A 24,512-nucleotide genomic window follows, 5' to 3' on the forward strand; every position below is an offset into this window, starting at 1 on the left:
TTGTGTTTACTCGGTAACTCTGGCTGACGTCACCTTATCAGCTCTGATGAATCTTTCTCATGCTCCACTCGTATTAGAACTACGAGGCCGTGTTTAAAAGTTGGGTCCCACTTTCACCGTGGTACCCAGAGCAGGGTGGAGGTTGGAGCAGCGCGGGACGGGGCAAGGCTCGGGGCTTGTTTTTGTTCCGTTCTATTACGGAAACATCAGAAAATGAAATCAAATAAATACATTTCCGGTTTGTTTTGGAGAAAGGCGAAGCTGCTCGTGCACTGCGGCGAAGGTAACCTCACGTAGACACACACACACACACACACACACACACACACACACACACACACACACACACACACACACACACACACACACACACACACACACCACATACAGGAACACACCACAGAATTCTTATTTAAATACTTTTCCATTTCCACAGTTTTGTCTGAGACAGTTGGTATTAATTCCTCCTTCTTTTAAAAGATTTGTGCTGGTCCCTGCAGCCAACAACAGAGCAATCCACATGATTAGCTCTTAGCTTCGACGCTAGCGGGCCCGCTCACGCTCCAGCCGTGGGTGGAGTTACTCAGATAGAGGGTTTAATTAGAATGTGTCTCAATGCTACGTAGGACTGAGACACGTTTTAGGACATGTTTTATGAAACAGACAGCTCACAACAAACTGACTGAGTTGTTGTTATTTTCTCAGTTTGTGTCTTAGCAGTTCCACCAAAGAACATAATGTACGTGCACAAGCACTGAAAAAGTGAGTTTTGCATGATAGGTCACCTTTAAATCTTCTTGCCGTTTTTTCGGGCTGAAAATATCTGGAACACGGCAACCGCAGTACGCACGGACATGGTCGAGGTCTCGTTAGAACCGGGGACGTTTCAGACGACTTGTTAGAGTTTGATCAATATCGATGTACATTTGGAGCAGAACTTTTTGCATAACTAGTAGAAGAACGTTGAGGCTATTTGATTAGTTTCAGGAGCGGCCGCTTTGTGACATCATCGTCCCAAGTTATATAAGCCCAAGCTTCGTCTCTGGGACTCAGTCACCTCCAGCCACTTGCGACGCGTAGACAGACAACTTGAGCCGATGCTGCGTTTGAAGGAAACTCGGAAAACTGTAACTCGTTCTGCGTTTTACAAAACCCCGAAAACTACGATCGGTCACAGAAGGCGTCTTGGCACCGCAGGAAGTTCTAAGAACCTTTGGAGGAAGCGTCCTTTTCCTGCGTGTCCGCACTGCGTCATCCAGAAACTATCCTAATTAGGGATACAATTGTGTACTATTTGAAGGTATACCACTACTATTTGAAGGTATATCAAGCAACCACAGTTCTGAACTCTAAGCCTTTCCCTGTAATACCGTGCTCGCGGTTTGGATAGATGTTTCAAAATTGAAGGCGTAAACTTTAATTCGCCCTCACCTTATGTAGCTGCTGTGCGGTAGCAGACGGCAAAATGTAAAATTTTTATAATGTTATAATGTAATGTTGTAATCATCGAATGAGTGATTTTGCCAAGCGCCACCTTCCGCCAGAACTGCCTCACGCCAATATTTTACGACACGGTGCTTTACGTTACCTGCGCACACGGGGGAGCAAGCGTAAACAACGATGGCGGAACGCGGCGCTTGGCTAAATGACTCATCGGATGGATTATTACAACATTCGGTCGTCTGCTGCCGTGCAGCGGCAACATTAGGTGAGGTGAATTAAAGTTCACACTACACAGGATGAACACGTCCGTTGGTCCTTCCCTAATGTTAGTATTCGGGCCCGACGCTGGAAAGTTGTGGCCACCACAAAATCGGGTCAAAACGGGACTGAATTTTGTGTCGTCTGTTCCCGGCTTTACACAAACTGGGAGCCTGTAAAACATACCTTACACGACTCAACTGGACCTTGGTCTTGCTGCCTGCAGTATGTTTTCCTTATTCTTTCTTGTTAATTTTCTAGGTTTATCGTACATTTTCTATCTTCTAGTTCACTCTTTCCCCCGGCAGCACATCATGCATTATGCACTCAAACTACGTTTCCTTCCTTCCTCCTGGTGTTTGCACACTCGCTACACGCCGCAGGTCTCCCTTTATTTCTGATGTTCATGCTAATTTATGTGTACGCAGTTACATAAACACTAGATCTGCGCCGGAGGGAAGACACGGGAGGATGGAGAGGGTATTTATACACACTATTGTCATCCAACTATACAAACAACCCAACAACCAACCCGAAAACCGAACATTCAACCAACCAAGCGACCCAGCAGCCGATCACACAACCAGCTCATCAGCCAATCACCCGACCAATCAAGCGACCGATCAACCAAACCCCAAAAGGAGACACAGTGGACTGGCATAGGCGGAGGAGTGATGTGTGTTTGAAGCGGTGTTGGCGGAGGCGTGGTGGGTGGAGGTGTATGGTAGGTGGTTGCGGCCGTGTCGTGTGTGGCATGTTGGGCAGAGGGTGCGGCCGGTAGCACCACTTACTGGTGGTGTTGTAGCGGACACCGTAGAACATCTCGGGGCAGGGTCGTGACACCAGGTGCCCGGCGGAGCTGCGAGGCCAGCAGGTCCCGATGCCGTCCACCGAGGTGTCGCAGAACAGCTCCGAGTGTTCTGGACAGGGGGAGGGACGGGGGAGGGACGGGGGAGGGACGGGGGAGGGACGTACATGACCATCAGCTGCGTCCAGACATTCTCCACATTCCTCACAACCACTTTGCCTCATCGGAAATTCCCATGATGCCTCTGTGATCCCGTGGAGTTGACGCCTCCCACTCTGTTTTGTTCAGTTCCTCCTCGACTCGGAGGCGCCGCTGACACCTCCCATTCCCGCCGTCACCATCCCACGCCTCGTACCCAAGCATCCCATCCATGTCGCGTTTCCAAAATAGCGGAACGCGGCTGACATGGCCCCCTGGTGGATCGTAACCCAAGTACGACGAACGAGAAGATGAGGAGAGGAGGGGGACGGACAAAAATGGCGGCGCTTCCTGTCGGTTCATAAAAGGAGGACAGCGTTTTGTTTTTTGATCGCTCAAAGTCTTGATAATTATAGTCGTAAAGTATGTAAGTAATACATGTCGTACATGTCAAATCCATACTCCCGCCCTCTAGTGGCGAGCGGGAATACGACGTCTTCAAATGGCGAGCGGGAGAACGACGGCCTCTAGTGGGGAGCGGGAGAACAACGCCCTCCAGGGGCGAGCAGGAGAGCGACGCCCTCTAGCGGCGAGCGGGAGAACGACCCCTTCAAATGGCGAGCGGGAGAGCGACGCCCTCTAGCGGCGAGCGGGAGAACGACGCCCGCTAGTGGCGAGCGGGAGAACGAAACTTTAAATGGCGAGCGGGAGAGCGACGCGCTCTCGTGGCGAGCGGGGGAACGACGCCCTTCGGCTCCACTCACCTGAGACATTGGAGGAGGAGGTTTGGTTCCATGTCGCCGAGGAGTGAACTGAGGAGAGAGGAAGAGGAGGATCAATAACAACAATACCTGTGTGTGTGTGTATGTGTATGTGTGTGTGTATGTGTGTGTGTGTGTGTGTGTGTATGGGGGGGGTTAGCGGCGGAGGGTGCGTGGTAAAGGGCAAACGGTAAACACTGGTGACAGACTTTTCCCCGAGCAATAACAGGACGCTAAGTGGGGGAATATGAATTCAGACGGAGCCTCGGGGGCCCTGTCGTTATTACTGGAATGACTCAAGAAGATTAAGATGAAGAAGTGGGGGGAGGGTGGGTGGAGGAGGGGTGGAGGAGGGGGTGGTGGAGGAGGGGTGGAGGAGGGGGGTACCTTGAGGCAGGATTTGTGCTGTTTTCCTTCCTCCGTTTGCTCCCGTTTTTCTTTAGTGCGGACGAGCTGCACGGAGACAAACTGGAACAGCTGTTCCCACAACACCTTGCAACCTTTTTCCCCCTCCTCTTTACCCTCTTTTTCCTCCCTGCTTCCCTCCTTTCTTCCCTCCTTCCTCCTTCCCTCCTTCCCTTCCCTCAGGTGTGACTGTGCTCACAGTGTTGTTTTGTTGTTTTGCTGCTTTAAGCATTGATTTGGCGATTTGCCTCAGAAGCTCTTTTCCTCAGGGGGAAAACAACAAAAACCACTATATATATATATATATATATATATATATATATATATATATGTAATTCCTGTGCGTGTGCACACATGTTTGTGGGTGTGCATATTTCGGGTGTTTCTGGAGGGCGGGGGCGGGGGCGGTGCACATACTGTCTTTTACAGTACGTGTGATGTGAGGTCGCAGCAGTAAATTGGAGCGGCGGCGGCGGCGGTGACAGTGGCGGTGGTGACGGCGGCGGCACAATAGAAGAGAACAGGTTGAACCAGAGAATAACACGTGTTTGGTGTTCGGTGGTGGAGGAGGAGGAGGAGGAGGAGGAGGAGGAGGTGGAGATGTGGAAGGTGTTGGAGGACAAATAAATGAAAACGCGTTTGTCCTGAATTGAGAAGTAATAAGGGGGAAAAAAAGACATTTCAAAGACGATTCAGTCACATGGATAACACAGAATCCATGAATGAAGGAAGGGTGTGTGTGTGTGAGTGTGTGTGTGTGTGTGTGTGTGTGTGTGTGTGTGTGTGTGTGTGTGTGTGAGTGTGTGTGTGTGTGTGTGTGTGTGTGTGTGTGTGTGTGTGTGTGTGTGTGTGAGTGTGTGTGTGTGTGTGTGTGTGTGTGTGTGTGTGTCTTTGAAATAATTTTATCAAAGGATTACAGATGAGGATGCTGCAGGGGGAAAATGAACATGGACAGATTTCTCCAAAATGAAAGAGGGGATGAGGGATGGGATGTAGGGGCTCTAAAAATAGTAAGAAGAGGAACTGAACCTTTCTGCCGAATATACTGTGTGTGTGTGTGTGTATGTGTGTGTGTGTGTGTGTATGTGTGTGTGTGTGTGTGTGTGTGTGTGTGTGTGTGTGTGTGTGTGTGCATGTGTGCTTACGGGTTCATTCAGAGCTGGTGGACAGAATTCACATTGTGATATTAAACTGATACGGTCCGCGGTTCATATTTCATAACATGATCATCATTTTAAAAGCTGCGAAATAAGATGACCTGTGCGGGGCAAACAGAGCGAAAAGATGTGAGAAATACCTCAAACTTCGAAGAAATATATGTCCTGTGTATGTGTGATCCCAATTTTTCGGCGTCCCTCTCTACATTGTCCTCCGCTTCACTTTACCAACGAGCCCAAGACTCCCGTCGCCGGCGCCCGGGTCGAGGTGTGATGTCACAGAGCGCGAAGCGAACTGAGCCGCCGGGGTCGGCGCCGAGACGCACGGGTCCAGGGTCGCTGCACGTTAGGTTTAATGCGCCAAACGACAGCTGCATTAGTGTTCATTTGCATAAACACCCAAAGCCCACGCGACATTAAAGCCAGTATCAGCACCCTAATCCTAGCGACATTAACGTAGATTAGTATGAGCACCCACCCCCTGATGCCCCCACGCTGTGGTCACACCGCCGGCCACGGGGGCTTCTGTGCACCTGGCGTTTGTGGGCGTCTCCGCTCAAAACCCGCTGACTGTTGAAGGCGTGGCAAACATTTCAAACGTCTCTCCAGTTCCATATTAAATACGCAATATACAGAAAGATGGGGCTGTACTTTTTTTCTGAATGGTGGAGACGTTTACTGAGCAAATTAAATTACCTCTCGAAAAAATAAGTAACTAGTCTCGCCCTCCGTCCTTTAAAACAAAGAATTGTCCTTATTGGAGAAACAAAATGACGAGTTCCTTATTTTATTGATAGTTTAACGGACATTATTCATTTGAAAAAATTGCCTCATCATGAACAATACGCAGTGGTCCAGGCGTCTATTTTCCAAAGACCAGCGCCATTGAGAACGTCTCTTCCCTCCTATTGGCCGTCGCCCTGCGCTCTGCGCTGCTCATTTGCAGAAAGTTGAATTCAGCTCAACTTTCCTTGTTTCCTTGTTCATGTTGAAGCTCCGCCCCCTGCAACTCCACCCCCTGAAGCTCCGCCCCTGCAGCTGGACGAAGCCGAGCTCGGTTTGAAATGCATTGCAGCCTGTCGCTTTGCAGCACATGTACACCGGCGGCGTGACCGTACCATTACGTAGGTTAGTATTAATACCTTGACTCCAGAAGTATTAACAGAAATTAGTATAAACACCCTCATCCATAGCGATATTAAAGCCAAGTAAAAACACCCTAATCCTAGTAGCATTAACATAAATTTGTATAAACACCCTCATCCATAGCGATATTAAAGCCAGTATAAACACCCAAATCCGAGTAACATTATTGCAAATTAGCATAAACACTCTCACCTCAGTTACCCTAACCTTAACTCCTAACCCCTAACCCTAACCCTCACCCTAAATCTAACCCTAACCTTAACCCCTTACCCTAACCCCTTACCCCTAACCCTTACCCTCACCATAAATCTTACCCTAACCTTAACCCCTAATGCCTAACCCCTAACTCCTAATCCTGGGTTTCCGTTTTCCGGTAGATGCCAGTTTTTGACCAGAAAGCCTAAAGAAGTCGGACCTATTTAAACCTCCTCGGTCATAACGTCCGGTGAAAATAATTCCCTCTAAGCACAATTTGATTTAGTGCTAGCCATAATTACTGTGATATTTTATTCCTCAATGTCGAAAAAAAATAGACTCGATCATTTCGATGAAGTCCTCCGCAGATCTGTTTATTTATAGCAGCGTTGGGCGGGTGGCAACGGAAAGCCGATCCGTTCGGACGATGTAAAGCTGACCTTTCACCTCTAGCCAATCACATCTGTCGATATAGTAAGAAGCCCCGCCCCCTCCTTGGTGGGCAGGCTGCGCTCGTAAACACACCATGACACAAGGAGCCGCTCACAGGAGCAGCAGAAAGAGGACGCGCCGTGGACCACAGGGACACATACATCTATAATTTGGTGCTTTTTGGGATTTTTAAGTTCCGATCCAAATATTCATTGAGTAAAAATATGTGGACGAGACAGAGAACACCACAAACTTTTATTATTCATTTCGATTCAGGCAGATTTGCCGTATTTATTTAGTTTTGGATTTGATCTAAATTGCATTGAAGGGAAATGTTGATTAAAGCAGCTGCACAGGTTGCTTCTTGCTGTTCAAAGAGGAAACCCTTGTTAAATTACCTTACTAGAATTGAAAGGTAAATAACTTAAGGTCATTTACAGTATAATAGAGAAGCACCCCCTGTTAACTCAACTAAAACTAAACCAAACCACTGTGAGAAATTCTTTGCGTTTACGTGTTTCCCCAAAGAACATAGGCGAGCGTAATATTTATTTACTCTTAAAATAGCGTGATGCACCTAAGTCCACTGACGGGACTTTAATTTGTAATATACTGTATAAGCAGAAGTAGCCTCCTTTTCAAGAAGAAATATTGTAAATGGACATGCCTTGTAGATGTCACTCTTGTTTTTAATTGTTTGAAAGCTCTATGAACACAGATAATACTGTGTTTGACCGGAATTTTGGAAAATGACGGCCCTGACCGAATCACGAACCCCTACCCCGACGTGACCAGGAGGTTGTCCGCCAAGGGGTGTGCCATGACGCAAGGGATCCAATGCGTGGCTAAAATATCGAAAAAGTTTGATCAATGAACATAAACGACGGCAGCAGCTGCACTTTGAACGGTTGGTCTTTGAAAAACCCGTTTGAGGATGAATCTGCACTAAATTGTGAATATCAAACACGACGCGCGTGTGCGATGGTCTGACAAACGAGGAACTGAGCGTTCCCCAGATAAACACATGCTCAAACGTTAGCTCCCACATCAACTCCACCTTTTAAACAGTGACACTCATGGACGATACGACTGTCTTTCCTTTTTCAGATTTTCTTTTCGTCCGTCAGAGCGAGAGGGATCCTCGACGTGTCTCCACATCAAGGATCCTCAATTTGATCCCCATTAGGCCCCGGGGCCCATCCCTGCCATCCCATCGGGGAGGCCTTTAAATGACATTAAATTGCGCTGGAGTTTAGATTTGTTATAATTTCAGCTGAGGGCTGAAATGGAGCCTCTTGAAGGGCCCCCCGGACCGCCCGTTGAGAACCCCTTCATTAGGACGCATTGGATGCAAGAGGACCCCCGCCGAGGACAGGGCCCCGGACCCCGCGTTGAGAGGCAGGCACCGCCCCCCATGTCAGCGTCGGTGCTGGCGCCGGACTCACGTGACAGGTTGCCGGGCGTCATGGCCGACGCCTCGCAGGTGGCGTTGGCAGAGCAGCGCGGCAGCAGCAGAGTCAGCGTCGACACCTACGAGGGAACGGGGCAGAGGGAGGGGCAGGTTGCCGTGGCAACGCAACCCGGCCGTTAATCCAGCATCGCGCGGCAAAACACTTGATGTTTATGAGCGACACAAATACAAATAAAGGCTCCGGCTCCGGCTCATCTTTTTTTTTTTTTTTACTCTTTGCAGCGTCTCGCCCGGCGACAAACACGACGTGAAGTCAGAGATATTCAAGAATGTGTTCGATGTCTGATACCAACCTCCAGGGAGTGGAGACACCTCCACCTTCCTTTCATGGAGGATTAGAGGAAGAGAAGAAGAAGAAGAAGAAGAGGAAGAAGAAAAAGACACACACACACACACACACACACACACACACACACACACACAGTAGTACTGGTTTTCCCCATTGGTTGTAATTTGCTGCTTCTGTATGATGCATGCTTAGTGTTATGAGGGGTCCGACAGGAAGCTGTAAGAACCTCTGGGGGACACGCCCCTTCCTTTGTGTCGGCGCCGCCTGCTGCAGGAACGATCGCAATTATTAGATACGACAAAATGATTTGTTGTTTCGGGACATTTCAACTGAACGACACAAGAGGAACATCCAGTGACGCAAGTGCAATACGATGTGTTTTATAGAACCTCGGAAACCTGTAACACGTACGACATGACTAAACTGGATCCTGTGTATTATTATTGTTATTATTATTATTATTATTGTTGTTATTGTTATTATTATTATTTTTGTTATTATTATTACTATTATTATTGTTGTTGTTGTTATTATTGTTATTATTATTATTGTTGTTGTTGTTATTATTATTGTTATTATTATGATTTTTGTTGTTGTTGTTGTTGTTATTATTATTATTATTATTATTATTGTGATTGTTATCATAATTATGACACTTTATGCAGAAGAGACGTTTAATGAAGTTGAGCCTTAAAGACTCTCATTGACATTTTCTCACTTGAGCCCAAACTTCAGATGAACCTTCTCCTGAAATCTACCTGGACCTTGAACTCTCCTCAGAACATACCCACTGACAAAAAAAACACTTCTTGCTCCATCAGAGATAGTATCCCATGTTGATTTAGCGTGTTGACTGTGCTGCTGGGTGGACTTACATCACATGCTGAATTAGGTACATATACATTCCAGCGTCTCATGCTAACTGTGTTAGCTCAATGCATGACCGCAGATGGGATCAACTAGCCTAGCTCCTGCGAGATGAGGGAAATACACCTCCCAGCGTCTCAAAAGCCGAGTTCCTCGATAAAAAAACATAAAAAGCAGATCTTAGTTCTAAATGAAGTGCTGGAGTAACCCTTTACGACATCAAAAATGACGTTAGGGATTACCACTTTAAATACGAGACACCTTCATCTATTTCCACGTGGGAACACCTGGGGTTCCAACTGCGTCAGTGCCCCGGCCACGGGCGGAGTTCCCCACGGCGCGTTTCACAGGATTCACTTTGAGCAGCGCGAAAACCACTCAAATCACATCCTGCTGATCACACTCCACCCTCCACCCTCTCCCTCCGTCCACCCTCCATCTCTCCATCCTCCCCCCTCCATCCCTCCACCCTCCTTCTATCCTTCCATCCACCCTCCACCTCTCATCCTCCCCCTCCATCCTCCTTCTAACCCTCCATCCTCCTCCCTCCATCCACCCTCCATCTCTCATCCTCCCCCTCCATCCCTCTATCCTCCATCCTCCTTCCATCCTCTTCCTCCATCCACCCTCCATCTCTCCATCCCCCCCCTCTATCCTCCTTCTATCCCTCCATCCTCTTCCTCCATCCACCCTCCATCTCTCCACCCTCCTCCCCCCTCCTTCTATCCCTCCATCCACCATCCATCTCTCCATCCTCCCCCCTCCATCCTCCTTCTATCCCTCCATCCACCCTCCATCTCTCATCCTCCCCCTCTACCTCTCCATCCTCCTTCCTCCATCTCTCATCCTCCCCCTCCATCCCTCTATCCTCCCTCCATCCACCCTCCATCTCTCATCCTAATCCCTCTACCCTCCTTCTATCCCTCCATCCTCCTCCCTCCATCCACCCTCCATCTCTCCATCCTCCCCCCTCCATCTTGCATTCCTCCATCCTCCTTCCATCCTCCTCCCTCTATCCACCCTCCGTCTCTCATCCTTCTCCCTCATCCCTCTATCCTCCCTCCATCCACCCTCCACCTTTCATCCTCCTCCCTCCATCCTCCTTCCCACCATCCTATATTCTCTGTCCTCCACCCCCCTCCATCTCCCCATCCTACCACCTCCACCCCCTATCCTCCATTGTTCGTCCTCCCTTCATTCCCCCCCTCCGTCCGTCGTACATCCTCCATCCTTCATAGTCTATTCTCCCCCTCCCTCATCCTCCCCCCTCCATCACTCTATCCCTCCTCCATCCTCACCCCTCCACCATCCTTCCTTCTCCCCATCATCCCTCCTTCTCCCTCCCTCCCTCCCCATCCCCATCCGTCTTCCCTGCCTCTCCATCCCTCCATCCCTGCACCCCCCATTTTTTGTCCTCCATCCATCCCTATATTCTTCATCCTCCCTCCTTCTCCATCCCTCCTCCCTCCCTCCTTCCTCCATTTTAATATTCCATCCGAACCTCGGCAGGTTGGGTTTATTTACATCCAGGACACAGCGCTGGCGACACAGCGGCCATCTGGGTTTCACTGGGAATTATCTCCACCTCCTCCTCCACCACCACCACCACCACCCCATCCTTCTTATCCTCCTCCTCCTCCACCCCTCCCAAACGGAATATACTTAGGTGAGTACAAATACATAGGTATAGTAACTAAGTACTTTCCTCTGCTGCCTAACGATGCACAGTATTATAATATTTATATTAATAAAATATTGCGTCTCATATTTGAACCTTTTTTTTTTTTTTCATTCCTTTGCTTCCATGACCTCGTTTCCATACGAGGTCCTTGAATTTCACCTTCACATGTTCAGGGTGTCCTTGAGTGGTTTTTTTTGTTCTATTCTAAAGGAACCCTATAGTGCTGTGTTTCAAGCACCATCCAAGCACCCTGCTCCCCAGCACCCTGCTTCCAAGCACCCTGCTTCCAAGCACCCTGCTTCCAAGAACCCTGCTTCCCAGCACCCTGCTTCCGAGCACCCCGCTTCCAAGCACCCCGCTTCCAACAACCCTGCTTTCCAGCACCCTGCTTCCAAGCACCCTGCTTCCAAGCACCCTGCTTCCCGGCTCCCTACTTCCCGGCACCCTGCTTCTAAGCACCCTGCCTTCCAGCACCCTGCTACCCAGCACCCTGCTTCCCAGCACCCTGCTTCCAAGCACCCTGGTTGCATGATGCCACCGTGGCCAAGTTCCTAATCCTCGGGTCCTTGATCCGGTGCCCAGTCTTTCTCCAGGGTTCCAGGTTCCATGCCAGGTTCTATGGTGCTTGCTCCCCAGTAAGTACAGCTCAGGCTGGGTGTAAAACGAGACGCTAATTCCCTTAATGCGCTTGGAGACATGGACACCGCGATCAGATTAGAGCCGTGGTTTTCAACCGCCGTGCCACCGCGGAAATGTTTCCAATTCCACTAAATAAACAATGGAAACGAGCGCCTGTGTTGCAAGATCAAAACTGCGAGGCTGCACCAACTGGGTTCTGACCCTTTTAAGAGATTCGGTCCTTGACGAGTCAATCGGTTGAAACGGGTCGTTCCATTGGTCCGGCCCTGGGTTCGGTTCGGTTCGGTGATCGAGCGGCGGCTTCCCCAAACCGTGAACCGGAGGAGGAAGAGTCGAATGGAATTCTGACTCAGAGTCATTACACTCTGTCAAAATGATTTGCCAGAGAGTAAATCAGTCACATTCAGAGTGAACTACGGAGAGTTCCGAGACTTTAATTTGGACCCCAGGGATTCTTTTCGGGTTTTCCGAGTCACAGATTCGCTCTTTTGACCCCCCCGCCCCGCCCCCCCGGAGTCTCCAAATGTGCTCCGACATCGATCAACCCCCCACGACAAGACGTCTGAAACGTCCGGATTCTAACGGGACCTCGACCGCCTGTGTGCCGCGGCTGTCCTCTTCCAGACACTTTTACCCCGAAAACCAGCCGAGAAGATTCAAAATCAAACATCCCGGCAACGACCCCGCGGGCGAGTCCCCGAGTAACAATCACAGTTCTACGAGTCTGAGACATTTTTACCGCTTGACAGGAGAGTGGCGAGGACTCTCGGGACTCCGGCGTTTCCAGGAGAACTTCACCTTTGACCCCTGGCGGTGTTGGGTCACAACAATGGTCTGGGAATAGAGCGCCATGTGAGGCAGGTTTTCGGGGGAATTCTACGCTATTCTTAGCTCCATCACACACACACACACACACTCACACACACACACACACACACACACACACACACACACACACACACACACACACACACACACACACACACACAGTGGCTTCATGGTGGTGGCTCACCTGAGGTGCTTGAAATAACACTATCCAGCTTATCCATCCCATAAAACCTTAGCAGCCGCCTCACCACAGCCTACCGGTTATCACACACACACACACACACAATACAGTATATATATATATATATATATATATATATATATATATATATATATATATAGACTCACACAGGCCCCACTGCCTTAAACTACTGTATGTAGCATACTGTACTGCAAGTTACTGTATCACTGTTCTGGGTTACTGCATACTGTACTCCATACTGTATCACTGTACTGGGTTACTGCATACTGTACTCCATACTGTATCACTGTACTGGGTTACTGCATACTATACTGCATACTATATCACTGTACTGGGTTACTGCATACTGTACTGCAAGTTACTGTATCACCTTTCTGGGTTACTTCATACTGTACTGCATACTGTATCACTGTTCTGGGTTACTGCATACTGTACTGCATACTGTATCAATGTTCTGGGTTCCTGCATACTGTACTGCATACTGTATCACTGTTCTGGTTACTGCATGATGCGCTGTATTGCTGTTCTGTTCAGTGTTGCTGTGTCGTACTGTTGTATACTGTACTGTATATCTCCATACTCACTGTATCCACCTGCACTTTACTGCACATATCTGTATATACAAATGGCCTATCCCATATACAGTACATAACTCTATTCCCTTCTATGTTGTAGCCCCACTTTGTATTATCTTTTTGAGTCTTATTTTATTATCATATTCATATTTTATATTCATTTTATTTATATTATTCTATTCATTAACTGCATTACCTTTTAGGAATCAGTTAGTTTCAGTTAGTTGCTGGGTAGGAATTAGGTTAGCTATTATGTTCGGTTTGGCAACTATTGTGCATAATCTCCAGGTGCGTTGCAAAGACATATCACTGCATATATGTATGAAAGTATGAATATGTATGTCATGAATAAACCTCTTGAACCTCTTGACTATCTGTCAATACACCAATGCAACAATCTTTACCATGACAAATTCCTTGTATATACAAATACATTTGTTGAATAAACAGATTCTGATTCTGATTATTCATCAAAATGTCCAAATAAGATGTCAAACCTGAATAAAAATGAAATTAATAAATACAAATGAAATAAATATAGCTGAGTGTAGTCGACTGAAATTAAGGTTCGAGAGGTCCGAATAACACGTCAATTCAGATTCCGATATTGAAGTGTAAATGGGTGAAATTACGGGTCATTACATGGCCTCACAACTCGTTAAATCTGAATGAAATATTTCCAGTCAAGTGTGAGTGACTGGAATAAAGGGTCTAAAAGGCCAAATAACGCGTCATGTGTGAATTAAATATGTATATTCATGTGTAAGTGGCTGGAATCAGGGGTCAAAGGGCCTAATAACATGTGAATGGGACGGTGGGAGGATTAGAACCCGCGTGCAGGGTTTCCCAGCGTGTTGAGGCACATACAGTAAATACTGCTCCACGCAGCGTTGAGCCACCGCTTCTAATCTCCACAGACACAAATCCCTGTCTCTCATCAGCATTACACCCAGAGAGAAAGAGAGAGGGAGGGAGAGAGAGAGACAGAGAGAGAGAGAGACTGGGAGAGAGAGAGAGGGAGGGAGAGAGCGAGAATGACAGAGAGACAGAGAGAGACTGGGAGAGAGAGAGAGGGAGGGAGAGAGCGAGAATGACAGAGAGACAGAGAGAGACTGGGAGAGAGAGAGAGGGAGGGAGAGAGCGAGAATGACAGAGAGACAGAGAGAGACTGGGAGAGAGAGAGAGAGACAGAGAGAGAGACAGAGAGAGAGAGAGAGAGGGAGAGAGAGAGACAGAGAGAGAGACCGGGAGAGAGAGAGAGAGTGAGGGGGGGGGACAGGGAGAGAGAGAGAGAGAGAGAGAGAGAGAGGGAGACAGGGGGAGAGAGAGACCGGGAGAGAGAGAGACCGGGAGAGAGAGAGCCAGGGGGGGAGACAGCGAGAGACAGGGAGAGAGAGAGAGCGAGAGGGAGAGAGAGCGCGAGGGAGGGAGACAGGGAGAGACAGGGAGAGAGAGAGAGAGAGAAAGAGAGCAAGAGAGAGAGAGAGAGACAGACAGAGAGGGAGAGAGACAGAGAGAGAGAGAGACAGAGAGAGAGAGAGACAGAGAGAGAGAGAGATGGAGAGAGGAGAGAGAGAGAGAGAGAGAGACAGGGAGCAAGAGAGAGGGAGAGAGAGAGAGGACCAACATGTCAGCTGGGTCCCTATAGACTACCCCCCCCCCCTTGGAAATGCAACCAAGGCGTTTTCTGCCTCGACCCATTTTTTACCTCTCAGGACATAAAGTGTGTTTCATCCGTACAATATTAATAAAATAAAAAAAGTAACATCAATTTATATATATATATATATATATATATATATATAACATTATTATTATTATTATTTTTACTCCCAATAGAAGAAAAGCTCAGTTTTAAAAGCTCAGGTTCGCCTTTATACTTTTCGTAATGAATCTTTAATTTGCATTTAAAATATATTTCAGTTTGATATTTATATATATATATATAGAGAGAGAGAGAGAGAGATTTAAGATATTTCAGATAGTACAGGACAACACGCGTTCCGCCTGGACGGCTGGACGATATCTCGTTATCGCGACATTGAACTTGACATCGTCAGTCGCGACCTGAACGTGACGTAAAGTGTTTCCTGAACTCCGTCGTCTGTCGCGGGCCCCGCGTCCACGTCGCGACGGAGCGCTCGTCGCGTCCTGTCCACTCACGAAAGCGCCGATAGCCACAAAATATCCACGTCGATTAATCGGGTGAATGAGAACGCGATCGTCACTTTTGTCAACATCTCAAAAAACAACAAACAAACAAACAAACAAACAAACAAACAAACTTGTGGTTCCTCTGGGGGGGGGGCTGAACTCACCTCCAGGAGGAGCGCGCCCATGTGACCCATCATTTCCAGATCCTCTCTTTTTGGGTTTGTTTTTTTTTTGTTTATTTTTTTTTTGTCTTTTAATCTTTTCCGTCACATCGCGCGCCGCTGGAGCTTCCTCCTCAGTCCAGTCCCGGTCCCGGTGCCAAGTCCCTCATCCCGGGACCCGAGGCAGAGGCAGATCCAGCACGAATCCGGGTCCGCGTCGGCGTCCGGACCGGGTCTTATCACTGTTTTTTGTTTATTTTGTTTTTTGTGGTGGTGGCGTCTCGCCCCAGTCACACGCACGGATCCGCTTTCAGTGCGTCGACGCCAAGCGGCGTCCAAGTGGCGCGGTCGTGCCGCGCGGTCGCTCCGCTCGCAGGTCAGTGCGTGTGTCCGGGCTGGGAAGCAGAGGCGCGCGCACGCACACTATAATAAAACTCACATCTCACACGCGCATTCCCATAATAACAGCCACAGCCACAGCGGGGGTCCAGCTCCTCAGATCGCACCCCCCGCTCGGGTCCTGGCTCCCCCGGGCCGGGCGGTGCGTTCTCACCTCGGGGCCCGTTCCGTTCCGCGGCAGCCGGAGCCTCTGGAGCTCCGCAGCACCCTGCGTGCACGCGCGGCGCCGCCCCCGCCGTCACACTTTGGGACTCTCGCGTCACGGGTGAGGGGATGACGTCGGGAGAGCGGCCGGGTTCGATCCCGATCCGCGAATCCCTCCCGATCCTGACCAGGGTGAGAAAGTTGGAAAAAAATTAATACTAAACGATAATAATAATAAAAAATGTAGAAATCGAAATAAATGACGCACGCGGGTAGTTTCTGTGTACGTGCGTGCGGCAAGAAGCGGCCAAGACGGAGGGGACCGCGCACGCTGAAACGCGCTCCCCGCACCGTGCCGCACCGCTCACCCCGCCGCGCCGCGCACACGGCACCGCGCCGCGCCCCCCACCGCCGATTGAGTCGGTGCCAGATGCAGAGTTGGACACACTTGGCTCTCTGAGAAAACCGCATTGACTTTATAAATCAAAGTGTAAAGTTGTCCTCTGCAGGGGACGGGCCAGGGAAATAAGAAGTAAAAGTGCATTTCACAATCTGCGGTTTCACAAACAAGTGGAACATCACGTTGAGCACAAAGACACATTCAGACCAGAACAACAAGCTCCAAGCTTCTCTAATGTCAAACAGCTTTGAGGCCCATTGTGCTGCACGGCAACAAAACAAAAACAAACAAACTGTTCGAAATAATCATAGAAATATGATGAAAAAAAACAAAACCACAAAGCACGCGGAGACAACCTACAGAAGAACATAAAGAGTTGAGTACAGGGGATGTATTAGTGTATTATTCACACACTTTGAGGTGGAATGGAGATGAAGGTGGCAGTGCAACCTGACAGTCAAATGTTATATCAATATATTTGAAAACATACATTTTAATATATGTCGATACTCCCCATATATTTGGAAACATGTGCCAATATGTCGTCATATAATCTTAATAATACACAAAAATATATGTCATGAATGTCAGTACTTTATTGACTGTACTTCCTATATTACAAATTATATATCCTTGGGGAAATATATACGTATACTCCTTACAATATATAGAAAGCGTATCGTCACACTTAAAAATATATATAATAAATACATCATATTATCATGTATTTATTATATATATTTTTAAGTGTGATGATGATGTTCCTGGGACATCTCTTCACTTAAATGTTTCATGTGAATAATTGCTGTAAATATCCTCAGAAAACATATTTAACAGACAAAATTAACTAGAAACCTGGAATGTACAGTATATTATAAATATATATGTATATTATGATATTTTTGATAAGATAGGACAAGTTAAGATAATATAACCCTTCAAATCTTAAAAATAATCTTTAATTCAGGCGTTACAGGAGCAAAAACAAAAATCTGTCTATGTACACAGCTGACTGGTAGTGAGCCCCATATGGATACTGCAGTAGTACTGATACAAGAGGCCTACAGTAGTAACAGCAGTTCAAAGTGGAATACAGTACTACAGTACTAGCTGCGGTACTACAGTTCTAGAAGCAGTACTATAGTACTAGCTGGAGTACTAAAGTACAAGTAGCAGTACTACAGTCCTAGCAGCAGTACTACAGTACTAGCAGCAGTACTACAGTACTAGCTGCAGTACTGCAGTACGAGCAGCAGTACTACAGTACTAGAAGCAGTATGAGCAGCAGTACTACAGTACTAGCTGCAGTACTACAGTACGAGCAGCTGTACTACAGTACTAGCAGCAGTACTACAGTACTGGCTACAGTACTACAGTGGAATACAGTGATAATAAAAGCATTAATACAGGTGATAGTATTCAACTCAGCAGAACCGCTCCGTTCCACTTTGTGTTTTAGTGAGTACTTTACAGGCCATGGGGGCGATGCCTACGTGCACTGCCTGAGATGTGCACGCTCCCCGGGGGCGGGGCCCCATCTCCGTCTCCCACTCAGTACCTATTCAGTACCCACTCAGCACCCACTCAGTACCCACTCAGTACCCACTCAGTACCTCAGTCTGAGGCCCCTGACGTGAAGGGAAGGCAGCGCGTGTCTTCCTGCAGCTCTGCGTCAGCGCCTCTTGGAGCTTTTAGCGTGTGAGAGCCCTGAGAGCTCTGCTCGCCCGGCGGACGTCTCGCCCGGCGGACGTCTCGCCGATGTCCTCGGTTCCATCAAGAGACCAAATGGCCTCAAGCTCTCTCCCCCCCCCCCCCCCTCGTCAATTCTCGAAACATGGCGGTTGTTCCTCGCAGAAGGTTCTTCGTAGGGATGGCCGCAGACGACCCTTTGTTCCGGGGATTATTATGCAACACCTCATGGATTTGCTGTTCTGTCATGTTAGTAGCCTCGACATTGAGGTCTAGGAAATCTGTCCAGAGTCACTTCAGACGTTTGGGCTGCTGTTGGACACATAAGTCAAAATCAACACCCTTCGAAAACCGTACTAATACTCCGACTAGCTTGTTTAAGACTCAACTAACCCAAGGGTCTGAGTAGCGCAACCAAAATCAACATTTACGATTGGTCTTTCACGGGACTTTGGTTGATTGGTTCACCCGGGCGGCCGCAAGTCCCACGATGGTGTGTTTCTGTTCTCTCGCTTGGGGCCCCCCAAACCCTAAACCCCGGGGTCGGCCCTGTCGCCCACCCACCCCGCCGCGACCCCGCCGTAACCCCACTGTGACCCCACCGTGACCGCGGCTCCCTTACGTGCGGCCGTCCCAAAAACTAGCACCTGGGTGTCGGGTGTCAATCAAGCTGGCAGGTGTCTCCGGACACAATGAAACCCGTTGGATTGGGCGTTAGTTTCGGTTCGTCATGGGCCAGGGGCTGTCAAGCCACCTGGGATTAAGCAGGTTGTGTGAACGCTGTTTTCCTAATCCCTTCCTTCCTCTCGCTCCTGCAGCTGGAGGAGGTCGCCCGCGAGGCGCCCTTTTGGCCCCCGGTCTGCGCCCCCGCCCCGAACCAACAGACTTCCTCCTTCAATCTCCGCCTTCGATAGCTTCACGTTCTCCACGGCGCCGAAGCAGGGCGGGCGATTCATTTCATTCCTGAAACTGTTGCACACGGCTCACCCCTCGAGCTCATTTCCCTCACGACCGCTGGAGATATCGGGCGAGGCTTCCCGGCCTCCGCTTGGCGTATTCCCATTGATTTGCGCGACGCACCGCTGCTTTCCAAGCGTGGCGGGGATCAGACCGGGCCCGCGGAGCCTAGCCTCGCCCCGTTAAAAGCGGCCGCGGGCGGGACGCTCTGGCATCGATAAGGCGAGGTTAAAAAGGTTGCCTCCCCCGGGAGGCAGGGCTGTGTTTGAACAAGGAGAGGTCTTCCCTACGGTTGCGAGCGCCCTCCGCGCTCCGCCGGGCAAACGTCGCCATCAGAGCGGCCGCTTCCCTCAAGGATCCCTCGACCCCCCGGCGGAGCCGCCCGGTGGGACGCCGGCCTGGCAGCGCTTGCATGTCTGCCATTCACGACTGTTCAAAAGGAGTGTGTGTGTGTGTGTGTGTGTGTGTGTGTGTGTGTGTGTGTGTGTGTGTGCGCGTGTGTGCGCGTGTGTTATTGTGCAATGTGCATGTGCACGCTAGCACCGGAGTCCTGAGCACATCTGTGCAGAGCCGTCCTGGCACGCTGATAGCAGCGCTTCGGGATCCAACCAAAACAATCACAAAGACGGCGAGGGAAGAAAAAAAGAAAAAAAAAAGAAAAAAAGGAAACAAACGGATCCGCGGCGCCGTGAGGAAAGATGTGGGCGCGGGCCAGAGATAACAAGTTTTCTGAGGACAAGTGAAAGACGGCGCTCATCAAAGCGAGACAAACGACCGCCGGACGGGGAAAGCGGACGCGGCGGGATTGATGAGCCGACCGTCCCGGAGCGTTCGGGCCGTCCGGCTCGTACGGGAGCGGCGGGGCCGGACGCGCAAAGTCGTTTGCTCGGCCGTCCCTCAGACACGCCGAGTGACAGAATCCCTATGAGTTATCGGCGAAACCTTGGCGGCGCGCTGTGGCGATATTGATTTAATGACACGGCTGGAGTTGGAAGACGCCGCGACGCCGCGACATGACACAGTGTGTGTCAGCACGCCGGCCCGACGCCGCACGGGATCATTTCTTTGGGCTGACGTGTCAATTTTCCCATTTGGGATCAGAAGTGGGATTGGAAGTGGATGGGCGGATGGATGGATGGGGGACGGTGATAGAAGCGAGGGGTGAGATATAGAACGATATTGGTCATTCTGTCCCTCAAGCAAATAAAAACAACAATGGCAACAAAAAAACAACAATTTTGCCATCAGAGATTTTCCAGATTCTTTATTTGTCACTTGCATTTACACAAGGACGGTGCAGGGAAATGATAAAAGGGCTGCAAAACAAAGTAGGAAAATAATAATAATAAAAATAATAATAATAAATATAGTTGCAGGCAGCAGAACACGGCCTCCCGTTTATTCATGTTTGGTACATATTACAGTTTTCCAAGGTTCCTGAATCTGCACTCTGTGATTATACGAGGGTCGTTCGGAACAGACCGCGGGACTCTCTCCTCCCGTGTCAGAACAGACGTCACTGAAAACCATCGATTCTTTCTTGAATCGCTCTCCTCTTGCGGGGACGGGAGCCGGGCCCCGCTCGCGTTAGGACGAGGGCGAGTTCCACCTTAAATTGGTGCCTAAGGAAGACTTGCCGCGTCAGCTCCGGGAGCTTCATCCCCGCTGCGCGCTGCCCGGCCGGAGAGCGCCGCGGCCGGGGAGAAAGCGGAGGAAGCACCGGCGCTCCTGCTGTACGATTGGCTGTTTGTGTCACATGGTTGTTTCTCTGCTGCACGATTGGCAGTTGGCATCACATGGTTGTTTGTCTCCTCTGTACGATTGGTTGTTCGTGTCATGTTTTGTAAAACGCAGCACTAGCTACAGTTTTCTGACTTTCCTTTAAACGCAGCCCTGGCTCAGGTGGTCTCTACATGTCATACTCACAAATGGCTGAAGGGGAATGACGTCCGAGAGATGAAGGTTGGACTTAAATAACTTTGGTTGATGATGTCACAAAACGGCCTGCTCCTGAAAGGAATGAAATTAAGACAATTTTTCACTAATTTCTGCTCCACATGTAGATCGATATTGATCCAACTCGAACGGCAAGACGCCTGGAACGTCCCGTTTCCAACAAGACCTCAACCAATTCAGTGCTTTCTGCTGTTGTCTTGTTTCAGATACTTTTAGCCCGAAAAACACAGAGAAAAAAAAATAAGAATGCAGAGCAATAACAATATTAATTACCCCTAATAATAACAATAATAATAATAACAACAACAACAACAACAACCAAAGAAAATGATATGAATAATTAAAATAAATTATTATTATCTAAATGAGGAAATACGTACAACAAGAGAGCAAAAATATAAGCAAAAAGTACTCAGGCAAAACGTACAGTATATTTCATGTTATATGTACATGTTGCAGTAGAGTAGGTACTGTGTAGACAGTGTGCAATGGGGAAATGCTGTATAATTGGTAAAAATTGGATTGGTTTTTCAACATCATTTCCAGCTGTTCTTCGAGTGTTATGTTTCCGCTGCAAACTCCCACGAGAGACGACAGTTCGAATGTGGGAAAAACCCTAAACGACGCGGGGGACCCATGGGGTGGACGCCGCTGGACATTTATCCAAAGCATGCGGGGAATGCCGCAGATACTCACACAGACGTGTTTTGCGTAGCTTAGCAAAGCCAAACTGTCCGTGCTCTTACATCGAAGCTCTGCCTCAAATACTGTGAGTAAAAAAAAAAAAAGATAATTACATTAGCACACGGACGCTGATGCCAAAGCCACTTCACAATCAGAACACTCTGTCGTCAGAACCAAAGCAACTGGACAATTAGAGGTGGAGAAAGACAGGAAAGGGGGATGAGATCCTTCTGAGATAGAGGGAGAGAAGAGGCGTTATGGACGCGCTCTGGCGAAATGCAGGACGCGAGGAAGGCTCAGGAGTAGGTGCAAGGTTTAATGGAGAACAGGCAGAGGTGGAAAAACCAAGGGAACAGTCAACAGGACAACTTATTGGCAGGGAACCAGGGTCCAGGGACAGACAGGGCATCAGGGTCCAGGGACGGACAGGGCATCAGGGTCCAGGGGCGCACAGGGCATCAGGGTCCAGGGACGGACAGGGCATCAGGGTCCAGGGACGGACAGGGCATCAGGGTCCAGGGACGGACAGGGCATCAGGGTCCAGGGACGCACAGGGCATCAGGGTCCAGGGACGGACAGGGCATCAGGGTCCAGGGACGGACAGGGCATCAGGGTCCAGGGGCGCACAGGGCATCAGGGTCGTGGAAAGGACCCAGAATTCAATATGCACAGAGACACATCGATCTGACGGAGACAGAGTGACTGGGGAGCAGGTTCAATACAAGAGGAGTGACGAGGAAGGTGAAGACAGGTGGGGGGAGGGCTGACTGGAGACAGGTGTGCAGTGGCAGGGATGTGGAACCAGAGACAGACATAGAGGGAGAGAGAGAGACAGAAAGAAAGGGAGACAGAGACAGACAGACAGAGACAGACAGAGACAGACAGAGAGGGAGACAGAGACAGACAGACAGAGAGGGAGACAGAGACAGACACAGAGAGGGAGACAGAGACAGACAGAGACAGACAGAGGGAGACAGAGAGGGAGACAGAGAGGGAGGCAGAGACAGACAGAGACAAACAGAGACAGACAGAGAAAGACAGAGAGGGAGACAGAGAGGGAGACAGAGACAGACAGAGACAAACAGAGACAGACAGAGAAAGACAGAGAGGGAGACAGAGAGGGAGACAGAGACAGACAGAGATAAACAGAGACAGACAGAGAAAGACAGAGAGGGAGACAGAGAGGGAGACAGAGACAGACAGAGACAGAGACAGACAGAGAGGGAGACAGAGACAGACAGAGAGGGAGACAGAGACAGACAGAGACAGACAGAGACAGGCAGAGACAGGCAGAGAGGGAGACAGAGACAGACAGAGGGAGACAGAGACAGACAGTGAGGGAGACAGACAGAGAGGGAGACAGACAGAGAGGGAGACAGAGGGAGTCATATCATCAAGCACAGGGAAGGATACTAACAAAAGGGGAATGAGATAGACATACTAGTTTAAAAAGTAGACATACTCAAACTAGTCATACTAGTTATTAAACTATTCATACAAGTTATTCAACTATACATACTAGTTATAAACTAGTCAAACAAGTTATTCAACTATACATACTAGTTATTAAACTAGGCATAATAGTTATTAAACTATTCATACAAGTTATTAAACTATTCATACAAGTTATTTAACTATTCATACTATTTGTTAAACTATTCATACTAGTTATTAAACTATTCATACTAGTTATTAAACTATTTATACTAGTTATAAAACTATTCATACAAGTTATTTAACTATTTATACTATTTGTTAAACTATTCATACTAGTTATTAAACTATTCATACTAGTTATTAAACTATTCATACTAGTTATTAAACTATTCATACTAGTTATTAAACTATTTATACTAGTTATTAAACTATTCATACTAGTTATTAAACTATTCATACTAGTTATTAAACTATTTATACTAGTTATTAAACTAGGCGTTCAGTTCAGTTCCTCCCGTTCCTTCTGGATCATTGGGCGACAAGTCCGCACATTTTAGCAGAACGGTGCCTTCTTGTTGTTTCCATAACAGGCTTTTTTTTAGGAGGTTGTCAACCCCCGACACGGAGGACCACACAGAAAGGCTCCTATTTGGGAGATAACGGAGCACGGTGCCAACAGCCCCCCAGGCGCAGGAATCTGTTCATACTAGTTATTAAACTATTCATACTAGTTAATAACTAGTTTAATAACTAGTATGAATAGTTTAATAACTAGTATGAATAGTTTAATAACTAGTTTAATAACTAGTATGAATAGTTTACTAACTAGTTTAATAACTAGTATGAATAGTTTAATAAACTATTCATACTAGTTATTAAACTATTCATACTAGTTATTAAACTATTCATACTAGTTTTTAAACTAGACGTACTAGTTATTCATCTATTCATACTAGTTATTAAATAACCTCCTCCACTCCGTCTCTAAGCTTTGGCACTTTCCCTGTTTTCTTGTTTTCCACACATATTACCCCTGCTCCATGTGCACGCTCATACACGCTCGTGCGCGCTCATGGCCCCACACCTGAGCACTGCAGGCACCCAGCGTCGCAGCCTGAGGGAGGCTCCTCCAGGCCTCCACACCCAGCGTCGCAGCCTGAGGGAGGCTCCTCCAGGCCTCCACACCCAGCGTCGCAGCCTGAGGGAGGCTCCTCCAGGCCTCCACACCCAGCGTCG

The 24,512-nt window shown here is 48.4% G+C and overlaps 1 protein-coding gene across 2 annotated transcripts in view; it reads right to left on the reverse strand.

Annotated features, from left to right (window-relative positions):
• The window catches only part of LOC307246097 (corticotropin-releasing factor receptor 1-like), an 80,048-nt gene extending 63,761 nt beyond the window's left edge, over positions 1–16,287 (reverse strand). For both annotated transcript variants that reach the window (XM_080021898.1, XM_080021899.1), the window contains exons 1-4: positions 15,614–16,287; positions 8,189–8,273; positions 3,412–3,459; positions 2,493–2,621 (exon numbers count right to left, since the gene is read on the reverse strand). In XM_080021898.1, the coding sequence (XP_079878024.1) occupies positions 2,493–2,621; positions 3,412–3,459; positions 8,189–8,273; positions 15,614–15,646 (295 nt within the window). In that variant the 5' untranslated portion in view covers positions 15,647–16,287. The remainder of the gene's footprint in view (positions 1–2,492; positions 2,622–3,411; positions 3,460–8,188; positions 8,274–15,613) is intronic.
• Positions 16,288–24,512: the final 8,225 nt, after the last annotated feature.

This window comes from Zeus faber (assembly GCF_960531495.2).
Source record: "Zeus faber genome assembly, chromosome: 20".
Lineage (NCBI taxonomy): Eukaryota > Metazoa > Chordata > Actinopteri > Zeiformes > Zeidae > Zeus > Zeus faber.